Here is an 18,094-nt window from a genome sequence, read left to right as displayed (position 1 = left end):
AGTTCTGGGCTCCCCAGTACAGGAAAGACACGGACATCCTGGGAGAGTCCAATGAAGGGCCACAAGGATGATGAAGGCACCAGAGCACCTCTCCTATGAGGAAAGGCTGAGGGAGCTGGGAATGTTCAGCCTGGAGAAGAGTAGGCTCAAGGGGAACCTCGTCAATATGTGTAAATACCTGAAGGGAAGGTGCAAAGAGGACAGAGCCAGGCCCTTTTCAGTGGTGCCCAGTAACAGGACCAGAGGCAAGGGGCACACACTGAAACACAGGAATTTCCCTCTGGACGTCAGGAAAGAGGTTTTCACTGTGAGGGTGACCAAGCACTGGCACAGGTTGTCCAGGGAGGTTGTGGAGTCTCCATCCCTGGAAACATTCAAAAGCTGCCTGGACGTGTTCCTGAGAAACTGGCTCTCGGTGGCCCTGCTTGAGCAGCAGGTTAGAGCAGATGACCTCCAGAGATCCTGCCAGCCTCAGCCACCCTGTGACTTCACACAGGAGGCAGGCAGGCAGGCACCGTTTTCCTTCCCCTCCCAATTTACACGAGTACAGCAAGGCCAAAAGAACAGCTCACAGAGTTTTCTACAGCCAAGGAGTCAGGTCAGTCCTGGCCTAACGTCAATGGTCTGACAGCCCACAGGACAGAGGAGCAGAAGCGGGGACCTTGCACGGCCCTGTTGGTCCCTTGCTACTGCAGGCAACCACGTCATGTACATTCTGTAGATCAACAAGCTCCCTTTTAACTCTTCTTAGGTTGCCACCACGTGCTGTAATGAATAGCATCAGCCACAAAACCATCAGGGACAGAAGCTGGCCTCGGGCACGAGTCACCTTGTACGCCAGGCAATGACGATGGCACAAGCAGGAGGACAACTACGTGCACCTCTGACGCTCTTCTGACACAACCGAAACAGCCTCTTAACACAGGTACCGCCAAAGAGTGCTGGATCTAAGACAGAAACTGCAGATAAAGCTTCTTAGGCAGCAGCTTCAGTGCCAGGTATTCATTGCCGAGCCCCACCTACCCGACCAAAGCCAGGCGACACGCACAAGACGTGCTGATGCTTGCTGCTATGAGCAGATTGCAGTCTCTGTACTCGCTCGACTAACGAACTGCAAGCTTCACCCGAACCCGTCTGTACCCTGGGGCGATCCTCCCCACACCCCCTCACCAGCTCTGACCTACCTGGCCCCCTCAGGTGGGGTTTGCAGGGGCACAGCTGGGCAGCAAAAGAGCTCCCAGCGTTTTTGTAGAGCTGCTGTAAGAGCAGCCAAGCATGCTGGGCACCCCGTTCCAGGGCGGGCAGGCACAGGGCATTTCAGACGAGGCATGGTTCCCTCCCCATGTGTGGTTTTGGGACAGTGTGGCAGAAAGTTACGTGTCTCCAAATCTACAGCAAAGGAGCCTCTGACGTCTGCAGCCACTAAGGATCACACATGGCACTTTTCAGTATTAATTTGTACATGCTGACCAGCGACAGTAGTAACTGTTTTTCCTTCCCAAATTGTTCCTGTCCCTTGGAACAACGGGTGACAGGAACCCTAGTAGCATTGTACTCATCCGTTGCTCAAGACGTGCTGTCATCACCTGTAAGCCTGAAGCCACCAGCTTCCACTACACGGCACATGGGGGCTGCTTTGTTTTAGGCATGAGCACAACTGCACTGTGCTCGTTTGAATCTTGTCAAGTATTTCCTGCAACAAGTAAAATGTGTTTATTTACAAAAAGAAGAGTTTTTCTTGGACTTCTCATATTTAGCTTCCATTAAGGGAGGTAACAAACCCTTTTCATTTCGTGCACTACAAACAGTAGGAAGCCAGCACCCCAACAGAGGGTAACTATCCTCTGCTTCCAGGGATCTCATAAGAGAGGAGCTATATCCATCGCTAAAAGCCAAAAGAGAAACATATTCAAAATGGGCTTTTTCAAGTGTTCCTCCTCTCATAGGCTACTGTTTCAGTGCTGTTAAAAACATTATACGACTCTCTTGTTTAAAAACCAGCTTGGTCCTTCCGACCTTTAAGACTCCTCTATTCAAAATGCCAGGTTATATATAATAAAGGTCAGGTCAGATGCACACAATGAGTAATACTGTTACAGACCTATTACAGACTGTCTTTCTTTTTTTCTTTTTCTTATTTTCTTCTTTTTTCTTTTTTTAATAGTAACTTCAGTTTCAGAAGAAAAGCCACAGAGCAGACTACAGGTCCTCTAAGGCCCAGTCTCACTGAAGCTGGTTGCCTTTCCTTCTGCACCTGGCAGTAAGCTCCACACCACTTTGCATGCTCTCAATAGACTGAGAGACCAGGTCTTTCCTTCCAATGTTAATTTACTAGCATGTTCGTTTTCTCAGTGTAGCAATTAGTTCTGTTGCCTTCCTTATTCCTGGCACACATGTATACATCCCACAACCCATGGTAACACCACGACAGTGCTCACATCATCCTTGTCAGACAGGAGAGGCAGCCTCAGCCCTTAGTTATTCATCTTATCCTCCAGGGTAATACCCTGATAAAGCAAGTATGAAGCAAGCCAGGTGGGGAAGAAAGGAAATTACTCTACCTATATATTTTTATATATATAGAAGCAGGTGTCCTGGCTCCTTTTGAAGCTGTCATTCTGGAGACAGCAGAAACCTGGACTGGGGCAAACAGGTACCAGAAGAAACCAACTGCTCTTTCAAGCAGACCAAGCACATCCCCTTCCTTTGTTGCTAGACAGCATTCTCAGAGACTGCTGATGTTATGCAAACCCATTACAAGCTCACAGGTTAGAAGTGCTCAACAGCAGCACCAGGTTCTATAAAAAGCAGCCAGCAAAACCCTAACTCTTACTACAACAATTAAATTTGTATACAGGCAACAGCTTTTGGAGAGAAAACTCTAAAGAGTAAGTCTAGCCAGAAGCTAAAATGAATTGCTAGCAAGCCACTCACACCCGTAATAGAGCTGACCACATCTACTTTTCATCTGCAAACAAGACTACCTAGGAAAGGTCAACAGATGCTCTTGAAGATCTTGAAATCTTGAAGATTTAAGCCCTTGAATACATTAGCGTTATGCCTCAGAACATCTAAATAAAAGGAGCTCTTGCTCTCCTGCCTGAACACTACTTAGGCTGGGGCTATCATCTTGTGTAAAAGGATTTCTAAAGAAGGTTTCTTTTAGATATGTTCTTACCATTCAATCCAGTTACCCTCTGTGTAACTGAGAATGACCCTGAACAGGGAGGGTGGAATCATGATGGTCTATTTGCATCCCCTTATGTTTTGCTGTGGCTGTTATTTGGTAGTTTTTATGCTTGCAGAACTTAACCCCGGACAAAGTTTCTTAAAATACTAGATACAAGTAACTGCAAGTTTCATAAATGTAAAACTTCATCCCAATGGAAAGATTATTCCACTTAGGCGGGCTAAACAAAATTAGATGCACCGAGTGACCCTGAAATATTTCATGCTCCTTCACAGATTATTTCACTGTCAATTCAATCAATTTCCATTGTTAGTTTTTATCCTAAGTATGTCCAAGTGCAGCTGAAGCATTCTGATTTTTACCCTGAGCACAGGTTGTGCTTCACAGACAACTAGGAAGAAATTTAGAAAGCAATGAATTTCTACTCTGAAGACTGAGGTTCAGATTTCTTATTCCTGATTGAGCTTAAGAATATTTTCAGATACATGCAGTACAGTAGAGCTGTCTATCACTGTAGAGCAGACCCATCGCTGCTGTGCCGCACTCGCCAGCAGCTCCAAGCTCGATCACAGCAAGGGAACAGAGCAGAGATTCTTCCCAGCGGAGAGTGCCGGCTACCCGATGAGTCACGGGAGCCAGCGCTGGCAAGGGATCGGCTGCAGGCACAAACAAGCAGCTCAGATTTCATCAAATGAAAGGCAGTAAACAGCCAAGACACTTTCTAATATTTACTACAATAATTTGCTACTGAGGGTGAGGGGTGGGGGAGCAATCGGTACTCTTGACTCTTTTCCAGCTCTATCTGCTAACAGAACTAGGCATTCTTCTACCAGTTCAGGGAAATTACAGGAAAATACAAAAATCACAATACAATCCATAATCTGCTTCCACTTAAACATTAACCAGCAACTATGATAACCACTGTTTCATTTGCATTAAGATATTAGCTAAAGCGTACCCCCCAGGGGGAAATCCCCACATAAATACAAGGTTTCTGCATGTCATTTTCATAATCTGCCTGTTAGCAAAGAGACCTTAAAACCCCCACTGCAAGCTCAATGCTAATGAATCCACTCGCCCACTTTGTTAAACTTTAAAGAGAGTAACAGCGCTTCACCCTCACAGATCGGTTCTTAGGTATAGGAAGTTCAGCTGCATCAAACCTGAAAGGAAAACAGTCTATAGTATCTTAAAATAACAATGGCAGTTTAGGTGCAGAGGCTAAAATTAGTAGGCTTCAATTAAAACCTTCAGAAGAGACTTTTCCCTTTCCTGTAATATTTCCAGCAAACGAACTATGAAGTACTGGCAAAGAGTGTGCAAAATGTGAACTCAGCTAAAGCAAATAAGTACTTATTTCTCCAATATAGCGTCTTCTACGAAGCAGAAGCTGACTGCAGAGCCTTGCAAGAGAGACACTGCAGGCACTGCTGCTGCTTTCATTTCATTGGATTTGGAAAGCTTATCAAAAAAGAGCAGGTCAAGTCTACCACAAACAGAAAAAGTACATAAACTACATAGAGACTGACCATATTTAATCACTATTTTAAGATCTTAAGAGTGTAGAAGCACTGGGAAACTACTAAGTTACTCTCCAGTTTGATACCACGAGAAGTCTCATCCCCAGTGGTGGTTCGACGGGGCCCGGAGCAGAGACCTGCAGCACTGGGGCTAGGCTGCTCAGCACCCCACTGCACATGAAGGGTCCTCCAGCCTCTTCCAGTGGCTTAACTGCCACTGGTCCAACAAAATCCGAACTTTGCAACACTTTTGGTCATCCTTGTTTTAAACGGTTACCCAACTGCGTAAGTGGCTTCTTAATCCATAACTCCATTTATTTCCAATTTAGTCTTAAATCTCCTCCTGTCTGCTTATACTCTGTTTATTAATCCCTCCTGACAGTGAATAAACTTGCTGCTAAAATACTTGTCAAGATAAAAACAGCTGTCCTATTTTCTGTCACCCTTGAAGGCCCGCAGTTAAATAAAATTAAACACATAGGCTTGAAGCTACACCATATATTTGTAAATAAAATAATTTGACAGAACAAGATTACAAAGTACGAAACGAGCCCTTTCACGAATTTTTTAAGTACAAGAGAAGTTGATGTTAAGTCCATTTTGCAAAGTTTTAAACAAATACCACTGAGGGATAGGAGTATTACCATGAAACACTTTTTTTTTTTTTAATGCTTTCTCAAAAAGCTTGGACCACATACATCAATTTCAGATGAAAAATCCCACACACACACATTGGTTTGGTTACAGCTTCAGGGATCAGTGCAGCACAGTGCAAGTTTCATTCACAGATAAAAAGACATTTGAAATAGGTACAAGAACATTCTGCAAAATATAGGATATGATATAACTCTTGGCAACCCTCTTTCCACCCCCTAAAAAGTGCTGAAAAGTAAGCACAACATATAGAAACCCGGGGAAAAGTACACAAGGGGATGGACTCTTTAACAAGACAAGTTAATATTTGACAGCTTAAGAAAGAAGAAAATTGCATCAGGAAGAAAATGATCGTTAGTCATTAGAAGGTATGTACAAGGGAGTTTTGTACTTTGATTCTGTAGAAAAACTGAATCTGACAAGTCTCCATTCCTGAAATATAGAGTAAGAGAGGTACAAAAAGTAAGCACTGAAAGTGCCTTCTCAGAATAGCCTGTTTTCCCCTGCTGCAGGTAACTATTCCCTCATCTTTCAAGGAATAAGTACATGTAACTACTTATTTCAGCTAGTCTTTGAGTATATACAATCATTTATTGCTTATCTGGCAACTTTACAGAATCCTCCTGGTCCCTAGTCTCCATCAGAAAGCATTTTCCCCTTTTTATGTTTATTTCAAAGTAGATCAAATACTCTTCAGTGCTTTTAGAAAAACCCTTATTTTTAGAAACTGCCCAAGCTAAAAATATTAACGCAATTTTCACCTGAAGCAACGTATTGCAGACTATTAATGGAGAGTGCATCTTTAGCTACCAGAAATCTCATGGAAGGCTAGGCTACAGCTTTGAAGTGCTCTGCTAGTTTTTATAAAAAAGTTACAACTGACATTTACAGCATACAGAATGGGAGACTAGTGCAATATGCAGCATTGATTGTTTATTCATAAATATTTAACCCAATTACGGCCAACCAAGGCAAACAGTGCAGAAATTGTCACTTAGAGATACAAAAGTTCAGCATTTTTTTGTTTCAAGTCAGTTGCTACTATATTGACACAACTATTTCAAAGAGATTTTTCTGCTTCAAAATTGATGCTATCATTATAAAAATATAGAAACACAGTATTTGAGGGTTTAACATCTTTGCAAGTCTAAATTTTACATTTATATGGGAACATGACATTTCTGTATTTAAGAGTTTATTAAAAATGAATACTATGGTAGAGACATTTTCTGCACTGATGATTTCATTATAGTTCTTAAATACATCTTTCTTGGTCCTGGGTATACATTTAGAATTAAATAACTTGCATCTCACATTTATCCTGAGGTCAGCTGTGTAAAAAGGAAAGCCAATTTTATAAGGATACTTGCAGGCTTTTTGTTCAAAACATAAGGTTATTTTTAAACAAGCCAATAAAAGTCGGGGGGGGGGGGGGGGGGGCAGGGAACAAACACCAACCCGCTCACCAACATTTTAGAAAAGAATTTAGTGTAATTTTGGAGAATTATTTCCAAAAATATATAGGCTATCACATCCAAATGCTATATCACCCAGCTAAAATTCCAGTATGCATTTGCCAAATTTGAAACTTAGAAACTGTTCTGAAAAGAATACGTATAAATCCCCATGAAGAGTCACCCTAAGCTTCTCATCTCAAGATCCTGACCCGCAATGCAAGTCCTGCAAGGAGAACCCCACTGAAGCCTGCAGGAATCTGCAGAGTCTTCAGGCTGCCTGCAAAGGTGAGGACGTGTGATTCAGGTCTCCATCACCCACCACAGGATGCGGTTATGACCTTGTCAAAACTCCACTTTGAACACAGCAGTTATTTTCAATAGCACCAACAATCTCTCAGATACCAGCATCAGGCAAATACAGATGACACAGAATAGGTTTGTTTCTTCCTGAATCAGCACAATTGGTACAAGGCACTGCTTGGCATAGGAAGTCATAAATAAGAGCAAAACAAGACAATTTCCAAGTTTTGTGACATTAAGTTTGTAAGTTATGTCACTTTTCAACTTACTATATACCGTGATTAGAAAAACAAGATGGTCTAAGGGATTAACCAAAACATCACTGTTCCATGCATGCTTAGAGTTTTCTTCCCCATATTCGAAAAAACCCCAAAAACAACATATCGTTATGAAGCATTAGGAAGTATGAGTTGTTAAATTAAGAAAGTACATTTTATTCTCCAACCTTCCACAAAAAGTCTAACCTAGACACAACTCAAGTACAAGAAGTTGGAAAATATTCTGATAACATTTGCAACAGTCTATATCCCTGCAGAGGAGTGGAAAAACTATTGTCTAGAGAATTCATAGATTGAGGCACATCGCAGTTGAAGATATTCAGGCATATTTTATGGCTAGAACAGGACTTTTCTGAGGATCCTCACTACAGACTTCCCCATAAGCAGCTCCATATGGTTTGAAACACAAATTGCAACACATGGAAAAAACATTTGGTCCTTAATCACTACTGTCTTCATCATCATCATCATCAGATACATCATTTAAAGATGATTTAGGTGACTGGCTGTAGGAGTCTGACCTAGTGGACTGACAAGCAGACATCTCCCCAGTAGAAAGAAGATCATAGCAGAAGTCGCAAATTCGCACAGGCTTGGAAGACTGGCTCGGGAGAAGAAACCTCTTTTCAGAGCAAGGCCCGCACACAACAAAGCCACACTTGCGACAGTGGTGACGACGGTTGACGGGTGTAAATTTTGCTTTCTGACAGCGCATGCACACAGTGGCTTCCGAGTCTGGTACCCAGACAGCTGCATGTTCATTGCTAGGAGTCTTCCCACTTTTGGAAAGCAGATCAGAAACACACTTATTTATGTGGTTCATCCACTCAGACTTCTCTGTAGCAGTGGCAGCATAAACTGCAAAAGACTTTGTTGGTGTCTTGATAAGCCAACCGTTCCGTAAGTCTCCCTCATCCTGGATGGAATCAATAGTGACGTTTTCCAGCGGGATTATGTGCTGTTTATTGTATTTCTTCTTCTGGATGACAATGTTACCGTAAACGAGAATGTCATTGAACAGGAAGAACTGCCTCGCTTTGGGCTTCTTCCTACACAGTTTTGTTAGTACTCCCTCTCCGATCAGAACACGACCAGGAATAGTCAGAGGTTGACCAGCTGCTCCAAAGCAGTTTTCCACTATACTTATTCTTCTAGTATTTGCCTCACTGTTTGCCAAGCGATCGACCATCTTTCACAAGTATCCTAAAATTAGAAAAAAAAAGTTTGTTGTTAGAACAGGACTGATTCACAACAGCAGCCTTCCCCAAGGACGGTACCAACCCCGCGTTTCTTAAAATACCTAACAGAACCCGCTGTCTCAGAGGCACAGACTTGGGCTAGATTTAAATAAGTATTAACACCTAAGAATTTTTAGCAACCAATTAGTCTTTTTTTCAGAAGCAAAAATGTTCCATCCAGCTGACAGCTATCTTTATCACATAGACAGCACCTACAGCACTGCTCTTGAGAGCCTCTGGCAACAGACTAGGAGGCTTCTTCTCTAGTAAGGTTACTGCATCCTGGTTTAATGTTCATATTTCTCTGTATATCCTCCTGCATCTAGTCTCTGGATGGTAAAAGAAAGTATCATCCATCATTCCAAATTCTAATACTGACAGAAACATCAACTTAACTGAGCAGCTTGGAGACCCATGTTTGTGTTAACACGACAAACAAAAATGATATAATTGATGTTCGCATAGGAAACTGTAACACCCAAGCTCAGTACTGCTCTTTTCTCAGTATGCAAACCTTAAACGATAGGCCAAAACCATGAATCTACCTACTAGAAACGTTTGGTACAGGCCACAGCTTGTACCCACCACCACCTGCTTTCATGGCAAACTCCTGAGCCAGGAGCAAGGAGCGAGTCATGGCTGGTGACCCATCACCTGCTTGCTGCTGCCCTCTTTTTGCAGGGGCCCCACAGACCCTCTCTCCTTGCCTGCTCAAACCACATCTGCATCCATCATGATCAGGCACTGTACACAGGCAGACCAGCACAGAGGACAAGCCACACAGCTTGCAACTGCTCCTGAGAAAGACTGAGTGTCCTGCACCAGCTGAAAGTTTGGGCAAGAAGGCTTCATATTTCAGGAAGCGCTGATGAGCTAAAGAGTACATACGTTCCAATCTCAGATCAAAACCACCCCTCATCCTTCCCCAAGTAGCAAATAAGATTCTTCTCTTTTAAGGGTAAGATTCCTAAGGCATCCAACTAGGAACTGAAAATAAGAAGTAACTATAGTGATTCATTCCTTGACAAACCACTCTTTAGCCTGTCTTTTACCCTAGAGCTTCCTGAGCAGAAGTCAGGCAAAGGAAACTCCTGCCAGTCTGATCCAGATCTGCTCCCCCAAAGCTCCTCCCGAGTACAGCCATGAACCTGAACCATGTGCTTGACCGAGCAGAAACAGCTAGCAGAGGGGAGTACTAAGGACAGACCTGTCTCTCAGCACGCAGAAGATGGTTCTCCTGTACCTTCCTTTCCAACTACCACAGGGCTGATGCTCACAACACCCTTTGGTACAACCACAGCTTTGAACAGGCCTGAAGGAGAGCAAAGTGGCAAATACTCCAGTGCCTGCTAACCGCACTTCCCAACATGATCCCGGTTTGGGAAGTCCTCTATGTTCACCTATGTTTTCTTTTAGTTCTACGCTGCCTGCCATCAATACAGCATCAGCCTATAACCGAGATGAAACTGGGCTGAAACAAGGCTCAGACTCGATGCTGCTCAGACTCGATGCTGCTCAGACTCTCTTGCTCTGCCATAACTTGATCCAGTCAATCTTCTTCCTATGAATCAAAAGCTCAGCTACTTCCTTACAAAATAGGGATGAAACTTCTTGATAGGAATTTGGTGGCAGAGAAACCTCTCATCAAGCCTCATCTAAATAAGTATGTTACCTGTGATTATACAAATACCCATGCCCAATGTTAAGTGTGATTAAAAAATTACTGCTTTGAGAGTTTAATTAGTTCCACACTAAAATAGTTAGACAATTGGTCTTGCTCAGATATAACTAAACTGACCTTTTTTTTTTTTAAGTTCTGCAGATGCCATCATCTTGTACCAAAGTCTGACACTGAAGACAGAAGAATCTATTAAAGATATTACTCAGCACTAGTTCTGAATTTTCTTTATGTGCCTTGCAGCATTAGTTACAATATGTGAGTATTTTGTTAACCAGTTTTATGGTTAGTGGAATTACAAAGCCACCAAATCTGAAATTATTTTGATCTGCAGGAGGTCAAGACAATACACAAACTGCCTTATAAAAAGTGTTCAAGAGATTTAATTGTGCTGCATCAAGGCACACAAGCAAGTACATCTATGCTATTTCCACCAGGTATCAATCAAAGAAAAAAAAAGGCCAACCTCCTCCATTACCCTGTCCAGTGGGTCCCCATTTGATTAGTTAGAAAGTATTTTCTTAACAGTAAGCTTAAGTCATCTGTGTTGAAAAACAGAAATCTCTTTTTGTTCTTCAATCAGAATAATCATCACTACCTTCTTTATTAAGCTTTCTGAGGACTGAAATGCTTGTCACTTATCTCTAGAGACAAGACTGGGAGTCCAAGTGGAAGGAAAAAAAACAACCAACAAAAAACCCCCTGTTATTTCCATCTCCTTCACCAGCCCTATTTTCTGAACCGTTACTCTTGTCATGGTTCTCAAAGCTTTGTCTATCATTCCCTTTAAAAGATGCCCACAAGTGGACACTACTAAATCCCTAAATCCTTCTGCAACATTAAACTTAGTTGATATGGTTCTGCTTTGTTTCCTTCTGTGATGATACCAATTTATGCCATCTGCCCCCCTCTCTGCTCCCTGGTGCCGTTACAAAAGCTACGCAGTGAATAAGATCAGGGCTGATCAAGCTGAGAACAAACAGGAGAGTTTTAGGGCTCAGGTTGGCAGGATAGCTGCAGTGGAGGGAGACAATGCAGGGATGGCAAGGGAGGTGCTTAGTGCCCTGCCGAGAAAGTACATTGGCTTAAAGTGATCAATAAACAGAAGCATTATTTTTTTTTCTCCCAGAGAACAGCAGAAAACTCAAATTACATCAATACAATTCTTTTTTTTTTTTAATGCTATGACTATACAGACATATGCAAAATATACCTTTCAGTAGACACCTTAGCTCTTTCAAGCATTCCAAGCACCAATACTAACTTAGGCACATGGGGACAAAATACCCACCCTTCACATGTTTTATTCAGCATTAAGATCTAGCCACTTTTTTTTTTCCTTTCAATATACACATTGCAGCAACCTACCACCACTGGCACTTGGGAGTGAGTTTTTCAGGTAAGTGATTAGCTTCACTTCTACTATAGCCTTGTCTAACTCAGAAGTACCACTGCACAGAAATGTTGTTGGCTTGTCCCAGCTATTATCTCTCTATCTACCAAGGAGAAAGTACTAAGGAGGGAACGCAAAAGATAAACTAGGAACATTTTGATGTGTATTTGTTGTAGTCCTAGGCTCAGAAATCAAATTCAGGTGCCTGACTGCCAAAGCCCACGATTTGGAGTGAGGGTTAATTAACTGCCAAATAACCACTCCCATTTAACAACATACTAGTAATAAACAGCCTTTGCAAGTGCCAAAGCTGAACCAACAACCACTTTGGACTTAGAAAGCAAGGAGTTCAGCCAAAGCTGAACCAACAATCACTTTGGACTTAGAAAGCAAGGAGTCAGTCACAGGGTCAGTCTAAAGTTATTTAGTAATCCCATGTTCCCTGTGAAGTGGGGAGGGAAATCAGTCAGCAAAGTGCAAAGGGGACAGACCAGAAGAATACACTTTTCTACAGACACAAATCAATGTGCACTACTTCTAAACTTACATTTTTATATGAATTACCTGCAAATCACAGCAAGTTAAATGCTTTTGCTAGTCCACAAGGGGGACCCCCAAAAAAAGAAAAAAAAGCCACCAGAACAACCCCACAATCGTACTGATGAGTTTCAGTGAAGCAAGCTTTTGGTGTGAAGTTACAGCAACCTGTAGGAAGCACTCACTGCTCCACAACTCCCAACTCAGCACTCCCTGCACTCCCTGCCAATAAACAGCAAACTCGGTTCAAGGTCATCACGAAAGCTTTCAAAATACAAGTCACTGGGAGAAGAAAACCGGGGGAGAAAAGGCTAAAGGTTTTAATTAACTACTCTCTAGGACGACCTAAGAAAACAACTCTAACCAGGATCATTTAATCATCATCATGGCTTGAAACCAAGACACATGACTCCAGAACTTGTGCTGAAGACTGTACTTTCAGCTTGTTGTGAAAAATAATCACTTACTGGACTCAAAGCAAGAATCTGGGGCAAGTTAAGGACTATTAAGAAAGAAAAGATAATCACATCTTTTCTAGATATAAACTTTTGTCTAGAACACTCAACAAATTCTCACCTACCAGCCTCAATTAAGGTAGTAAAAGTCACAGACTGCTGATGGGTTATTCCACCTTTCCAGGGCATGAATTATATCCTCCCACACTAATAGATTAGACTTTTTAAAATAAGCACTCTGACATTTTTCTCATATGTTTTTAAGAGAACTAAAAATTAAAAATCTATCTGAAATCCTATGCATAACAGTCATTCACCTTCACTAGCCTTTTCTGAGAAAGGAATTAAGTTCAGAAATGGATAATGAGAAACTACCTGGAAACTATCAGGATTACAAATAATAATTAAATGTGGGAAAACCAGATCAGGAATACAAAAGAGAAGCCATCCCTAAGTCACAAGAGCTAAAGTTAGGAGAAGAGGTGCACCCCTTCTTCTCACAACCACACAGACCAAGCACATGTTAAATTAAAATATTGTCTGGACACAAAGGAACTTTCAACCCCAAGATGTCACAGGCCAAAAGCTATGCAATGTCATCAATTACCAGTCTTTTAAAGTTACAACAATCTTTTCTTAAAGCTTATTCAGATATATTATAAAGATAACAGATCATACCCTGGAACTGGGTGGCAATATCCTCCTCTCTACCAGCTAAAACTTTCTTCTGAAGTTTCTACTGTTGGCCACTATAAGAAGCAGATACTGCATTACTGTCCTCAAGATGCAGCATCTCAAGACCTGATCAAACAAAGCAATTTGAGTCATGGCAAATTGCTGAAAATGTGCCCCAGATCTTCCCCAAAGCAACTGAGGAATAAAGCAGCACCATGGGCTTCAAAATGACAGGCTAGACAGCTCCACTTAAGGGGAGAGTGAGAGCATCTTATATGTAGTCTCCGTTTATGGAGTCTATGAAATCAAAAACCTCAAACCTATTGTTCAGACTTTTATCACGTTTGACTCCAGTTTCACACTTTTTGCAAATAAACTCCCAAAAGTCCCCACACCCTTATGCAAGGAGGACTCCATTTGTCTGTAAGGACCATCAGACTACAATCACATCAGATTCATTTTCTGCATCCAGACTGCAGTGTAGTACTAGCTGCTAGTCAAAACATCACAAAAATAAATACATCACCTTGTAAGAAAAAGCTACACTATGAGCAGGGTTTAGCAGTCTTTCTGAATAAATAAATCTCAACTCTCAAAATGCTGCAATACCTTCAGTTTGTCCTCCTTCTCACACAGATGCCCCTAGTAAGCCCATTTCATGATGAAGATGCTGGGCAAAGGCTTTCATCTTTGAAGCGTAATATGCTATTTAAAGGTGACAAAATACTTCATGACACAGAAAGCCCCAACTCTTCTACCATATGCGGAACTGTCTTTGACACTAAGTTAATTTTACGTTTACTCACAAGAAGCTTTACAGAAATAACAATTCTGTTATCAAGATATCAAGATCTTCTTGCTCCCTTATTTTACTCCAGTTTTACATTTGTATTCTGTTGATAAGAACAGTTATCTTCAAAGTAAGCAAACTGAGATGTTACTGAAACCTTTGAAGAACTAACAAGTCACCCACTTACCTAAAACACAACCCATGTTGAGGAAGTCACATATTTACTACAGTTATTAACATTCCAGACTACTGCAGCAGGAAAATAATTCTGTTAGGGTTGCTATGCATTCACAAGTCACTTACCACATAAATGTTTCTTTCTGCCACTGTATCCTGGTGACCAAACTGATGATCTCCCAGGACTGAATGCTTCTACAAGTCTTATTTAAAATAGGAGAATGTTTATTTTCTATGCTAGTTCTGCTCTTGATAGAGGCCAGACTAAACTGCACAGCAGAATAGCTGTAGTTGAAGACAGACAGAAGGAGTCAACTAAAAAGAAAGCAACCCTGACTGATACAGCTACACCTAATTCAACACTGCAGGAAAAGTCATCTACTACTACATTAGCACTGTAGCAGCTGGCATGATCACCACAGAGTAGAACCACAGATAAGACAAAGGTGCTGGAGGAGAAAAATGAGATGAAAAAAGCTATTATGGCATAGTGATGCAGATTGCATACAGCTCAGCACAGAAACAGTTCCTCACCCCAGATCAGTGCATATTACCATCACCACCAGCACTCCCTTTAGACTGCAGGACAGGCACAAAAGGTATGTAGGAGAGGGACACAACCGGAATTCCCAACTTTCTTTGGCAATACAGCAGAACCAGCAGTGCTCCATTACTTTCTGGCCTGGGCAAGAACAAGTCTTGTCTAGTACACAGTCTCTGCTAGCAAGTATTAATTAATAAGCATCTAATTTTTAGCATTATTTTTCTTCAACAATCCTTCAAGTGAGGAAAATGCTACTGGCCTTGCCATAATTGCCAGTTCATCTATCATCACCTTTACAATTAGCAATTAGACTGTTAACAATTACATGTAACACATTGCATTAATACAAACCAGGCAGTCTAGATTTCTCAGACCCATGGTATCAGGATGCGGGCAGCTCATCCATTACTATGTACATTCACAGTTAAGGTGACAGCTTTAAAGAAAAAAAGAAAAAAGTGTATTTAAGCTACTGGAAAAAGTACAAGAGCTCAAAACTAACCACACTGAGGCCCATCCAGCCCTAAAGCAGCAGCAGATCCTGGATGTTTCCAAGACAGATTCAGTAACACAAGTCTGATAAAAAAATGTCGCCAACCACAGTATCTCATCACACCATTAGAATGGATGAAATGAGATCTAGATATTGTTGCAGTGAAGCAAATGTAGAGGATAGAAGTCTCAGTTTCTGAGGAATACAAAAGGAATAGAATAAAGAAAGAAAAGGTAGAAACAGCAGATCAAAATAAAAGTACATTAGATCTTTCCACCCAATAAACTTCTAAATAATTATCCAGTTGTCATACAGAGCCCTTGTTCTCACACCTACATTTGCACATACAGACAACATCAGCAGCTGTGTGTCCACCACATACACTCAGACCCATTTTCCTTCCTATCCAACGGTAACATGTATGTTTCATAAAAGTTTCTGTTTAGAGTCACTTAATAAAAGGCAAAAGTTAAAGGTTTTATCATGCCTGACTCCACAACTCAAAGGGTCTGAATAAAATACAGATTTCAAATAGAACTGAATCTTGGTTTATTATACTTTATCACCCAAGTTAAACATACAGAAGATCAATAAAACTTTTACAAGACAGAAACAAGTAAACTGTAAACCTAAGACAGACAAGGACTATCTGCAGACCGGGTATCTAAAGTGCATCAAATGACTGGTTTGTAAGAGGACTCATCTTTTGGATTTATAGAGGAAAATATCACACTCTCCCTAAAAAGAGTTCATCAGAATCAGTTATTTAGTACATAGTTATGTATTATTTCTTTTTAGTAATAGGTCTCAAATAACTGTTACATCAGACTCATTCACCTTTCCTCTTGCACTTTGCCTATGCAAGAAAGACAGGCTAATATGGCTTACAGTTGAATAAACACAAACAATAGAACCCTCACACATCCCTCTAATTTAAAGCTCTATCTGAAATGGTAATATCACTACTTTTTGTGGACAAACTTCCAGCTATGAAGGCATCTCAGTACTGTACTCTAATCTCTATTAATGTTAGATGTATTGCTCTTAAAAGCAACACTTGACTTTTTGCACCATTGCCAAGTAAAACACAGTGTAAATTTCTGAAGTGCAACCTGTTTAAGGAAACTTATCAATGTCTAATGCTTTGAAAATAGTTTTAGTATGGAAAATTGCTGAACTAAACACATGCACAGCAGATATTCTAAGTTTCTGATACAGGTGAGAAGAGAAATTAGCATAAACTTCAAATCTTACTTTGGCCTCACTGGTTCCACCTCCTACACAGCCTCCTTCAATACATACAGAGGAGGATGATAGCATCGCTTGTCCTGAATGTTTCACTGTCATCTTTGTTAGCAAAATTAAGCTTTCTATGCACTTAGATCTGATTAGCTGTAATCAGAATTCAAGTGTTCATGCACAAGTCAGCACTACCTGTCAAGGTAATAACAAGAGCTGGATTAAAGATGATACAAAAAATACAAGCAAGAGGTATTTAATTAAGATTTATTTCTATCATTCAGTATGTAGAGTAAAGTGTTGAGGAAAATGAAGTTTTAAGTATCCATTAACCCATTTATGAATTCATTAATATTTCATTCTATATTTTACAGTTACTCAAATACATCTGCACAATAAACTGTGGGAGCGTTTAATATTAATTATGTATTTCCATTATTCGCCAGTTGCTTTTTCATGAAACAGTGAAGAGACCAAACTGACCATAAAGTTCACTGAAATTAAAAGAAATTTCATCCCCAAAAATATTACGCTGAGAGGAGATACGAGTATGACAAACGCTTTCTAAAAGTCTTTATCACTGCTAAAAGCTGACATGACAGTAACAACTAAATGCCTGTACTGTGCTGGAGCTAGCTGTCCTGGATGGTGTTTAAGACATAAGACAACTGTCACTTGAAGAGAAATACAGCCTTCTAACAAGCAGTTCTCTAATAATTCTCTTCACAGAAGTATTCCCAAAACTGTTGTATTTAACAAACTGTCTTGCTATCACTACCCTGATAACCCTGATGATATCTGAAAGATACAAGTATCAAGAATGACAAAAAGCTACATCACAAGACTGCAAAGAAATAAGAAGGACCAAGAAACTGTATCAATGTAGAGATAAGAGCAGGAAAGGAGGCAATAAGATCCCTCTGAACTTCTTCAACACAGTCTTTATCCAGAATCACTTTTGACTAATCTGGTTAATGGCTGCAGCATTCAGAAAGGTACCAGTAGTGGGACAGAAACTTTGACTTGATTTACAGACCCCAAAAAATTACCTTTTCCTTAAGGCAACGTATGCTGTTGCCTCTCTGCACCATTTTTCACACCCTTATTAATTATTGGCATTTAATAAAGTCAAAAAAGAAGCAAGATAAAATAACCAGAAAAGCATGGTGGCAATACTAAGGCTGCTTTGGATTACTCTAAGCAAGCAAAGATGCTTGTGACGTTTTCATCCAAACGCTATAGAGAAAACACAGTGTAAGCATCAATCAATACTACACTGGCAGGAAAGCAGAATAGACAATACTGTGGACATCTCCCAAGTCTCATTTCTATAATTTTCAGTATAATGTTTTTTACATTAATGTGATTTTTTAATTATTTTTTTCTTCCCTACTGTGAAGACATGGCTTCCTGCATTGCGCAAGCCTGTGGAGCAACGGCTGCAGTGTGGGGAAATGCATATGAGCTAACTCACTC

The 18,094-nt window shown here is 40.8% G+C and overlaps 1 protein-coding gene across 6 annotated transcripts in view; it reads right to left on the bottom strand.

Annotated features, from left to right (window-relative positions):
* Positions 1-5,193: 5,193 nt before the first annotated feature.
* The window catches only part of PLEKHF2 (pleckstrin homology and FYVE domain containing 2), a 38,189-nt gene continuing 25,288 nt past the window's right edge, over positions 5,194-18,094 (bottom strand). For 5 of the 6 annotated variants that reach the window (XM_049818589.1, XM_049818571.1, XM_049818549.1 and 2 more), the window contains exon 2: positions 5,194-8,602. In XM_049818589.1, the coding sequence (XP_049674546.1) occupies positions 7,839-8,588 (750 nt within the window). In that variant the 5' untranslated portion in view covers positions 8,589-8,602 and the 3' untranslated portion in view covers positions 5,194-7,838. Of the gene's footprint in view, positions 8,603-15,237; positions 15,473-18,094 lie in introns of those variants that run through there. The other variant, XM_049818558.1, reaches the window with a different exon arrangement.

This window comes from Accipiter gentilis, chromosome 2, assembly GCF_929443795.1.
Source record: "Accipiter gentilis chromosome 2, bAccGen1.1, whole genome shotgun sequence".
Classification (NCBI taxonomy): Eukaryota; Metazoa; Chordata; class Aves; order Accipitriformes; family Accipitridae; genus Astur; species Astur gentilis.
This window is presented reverse-complemented; position numbering and strand designations above follow the sequence as displayed.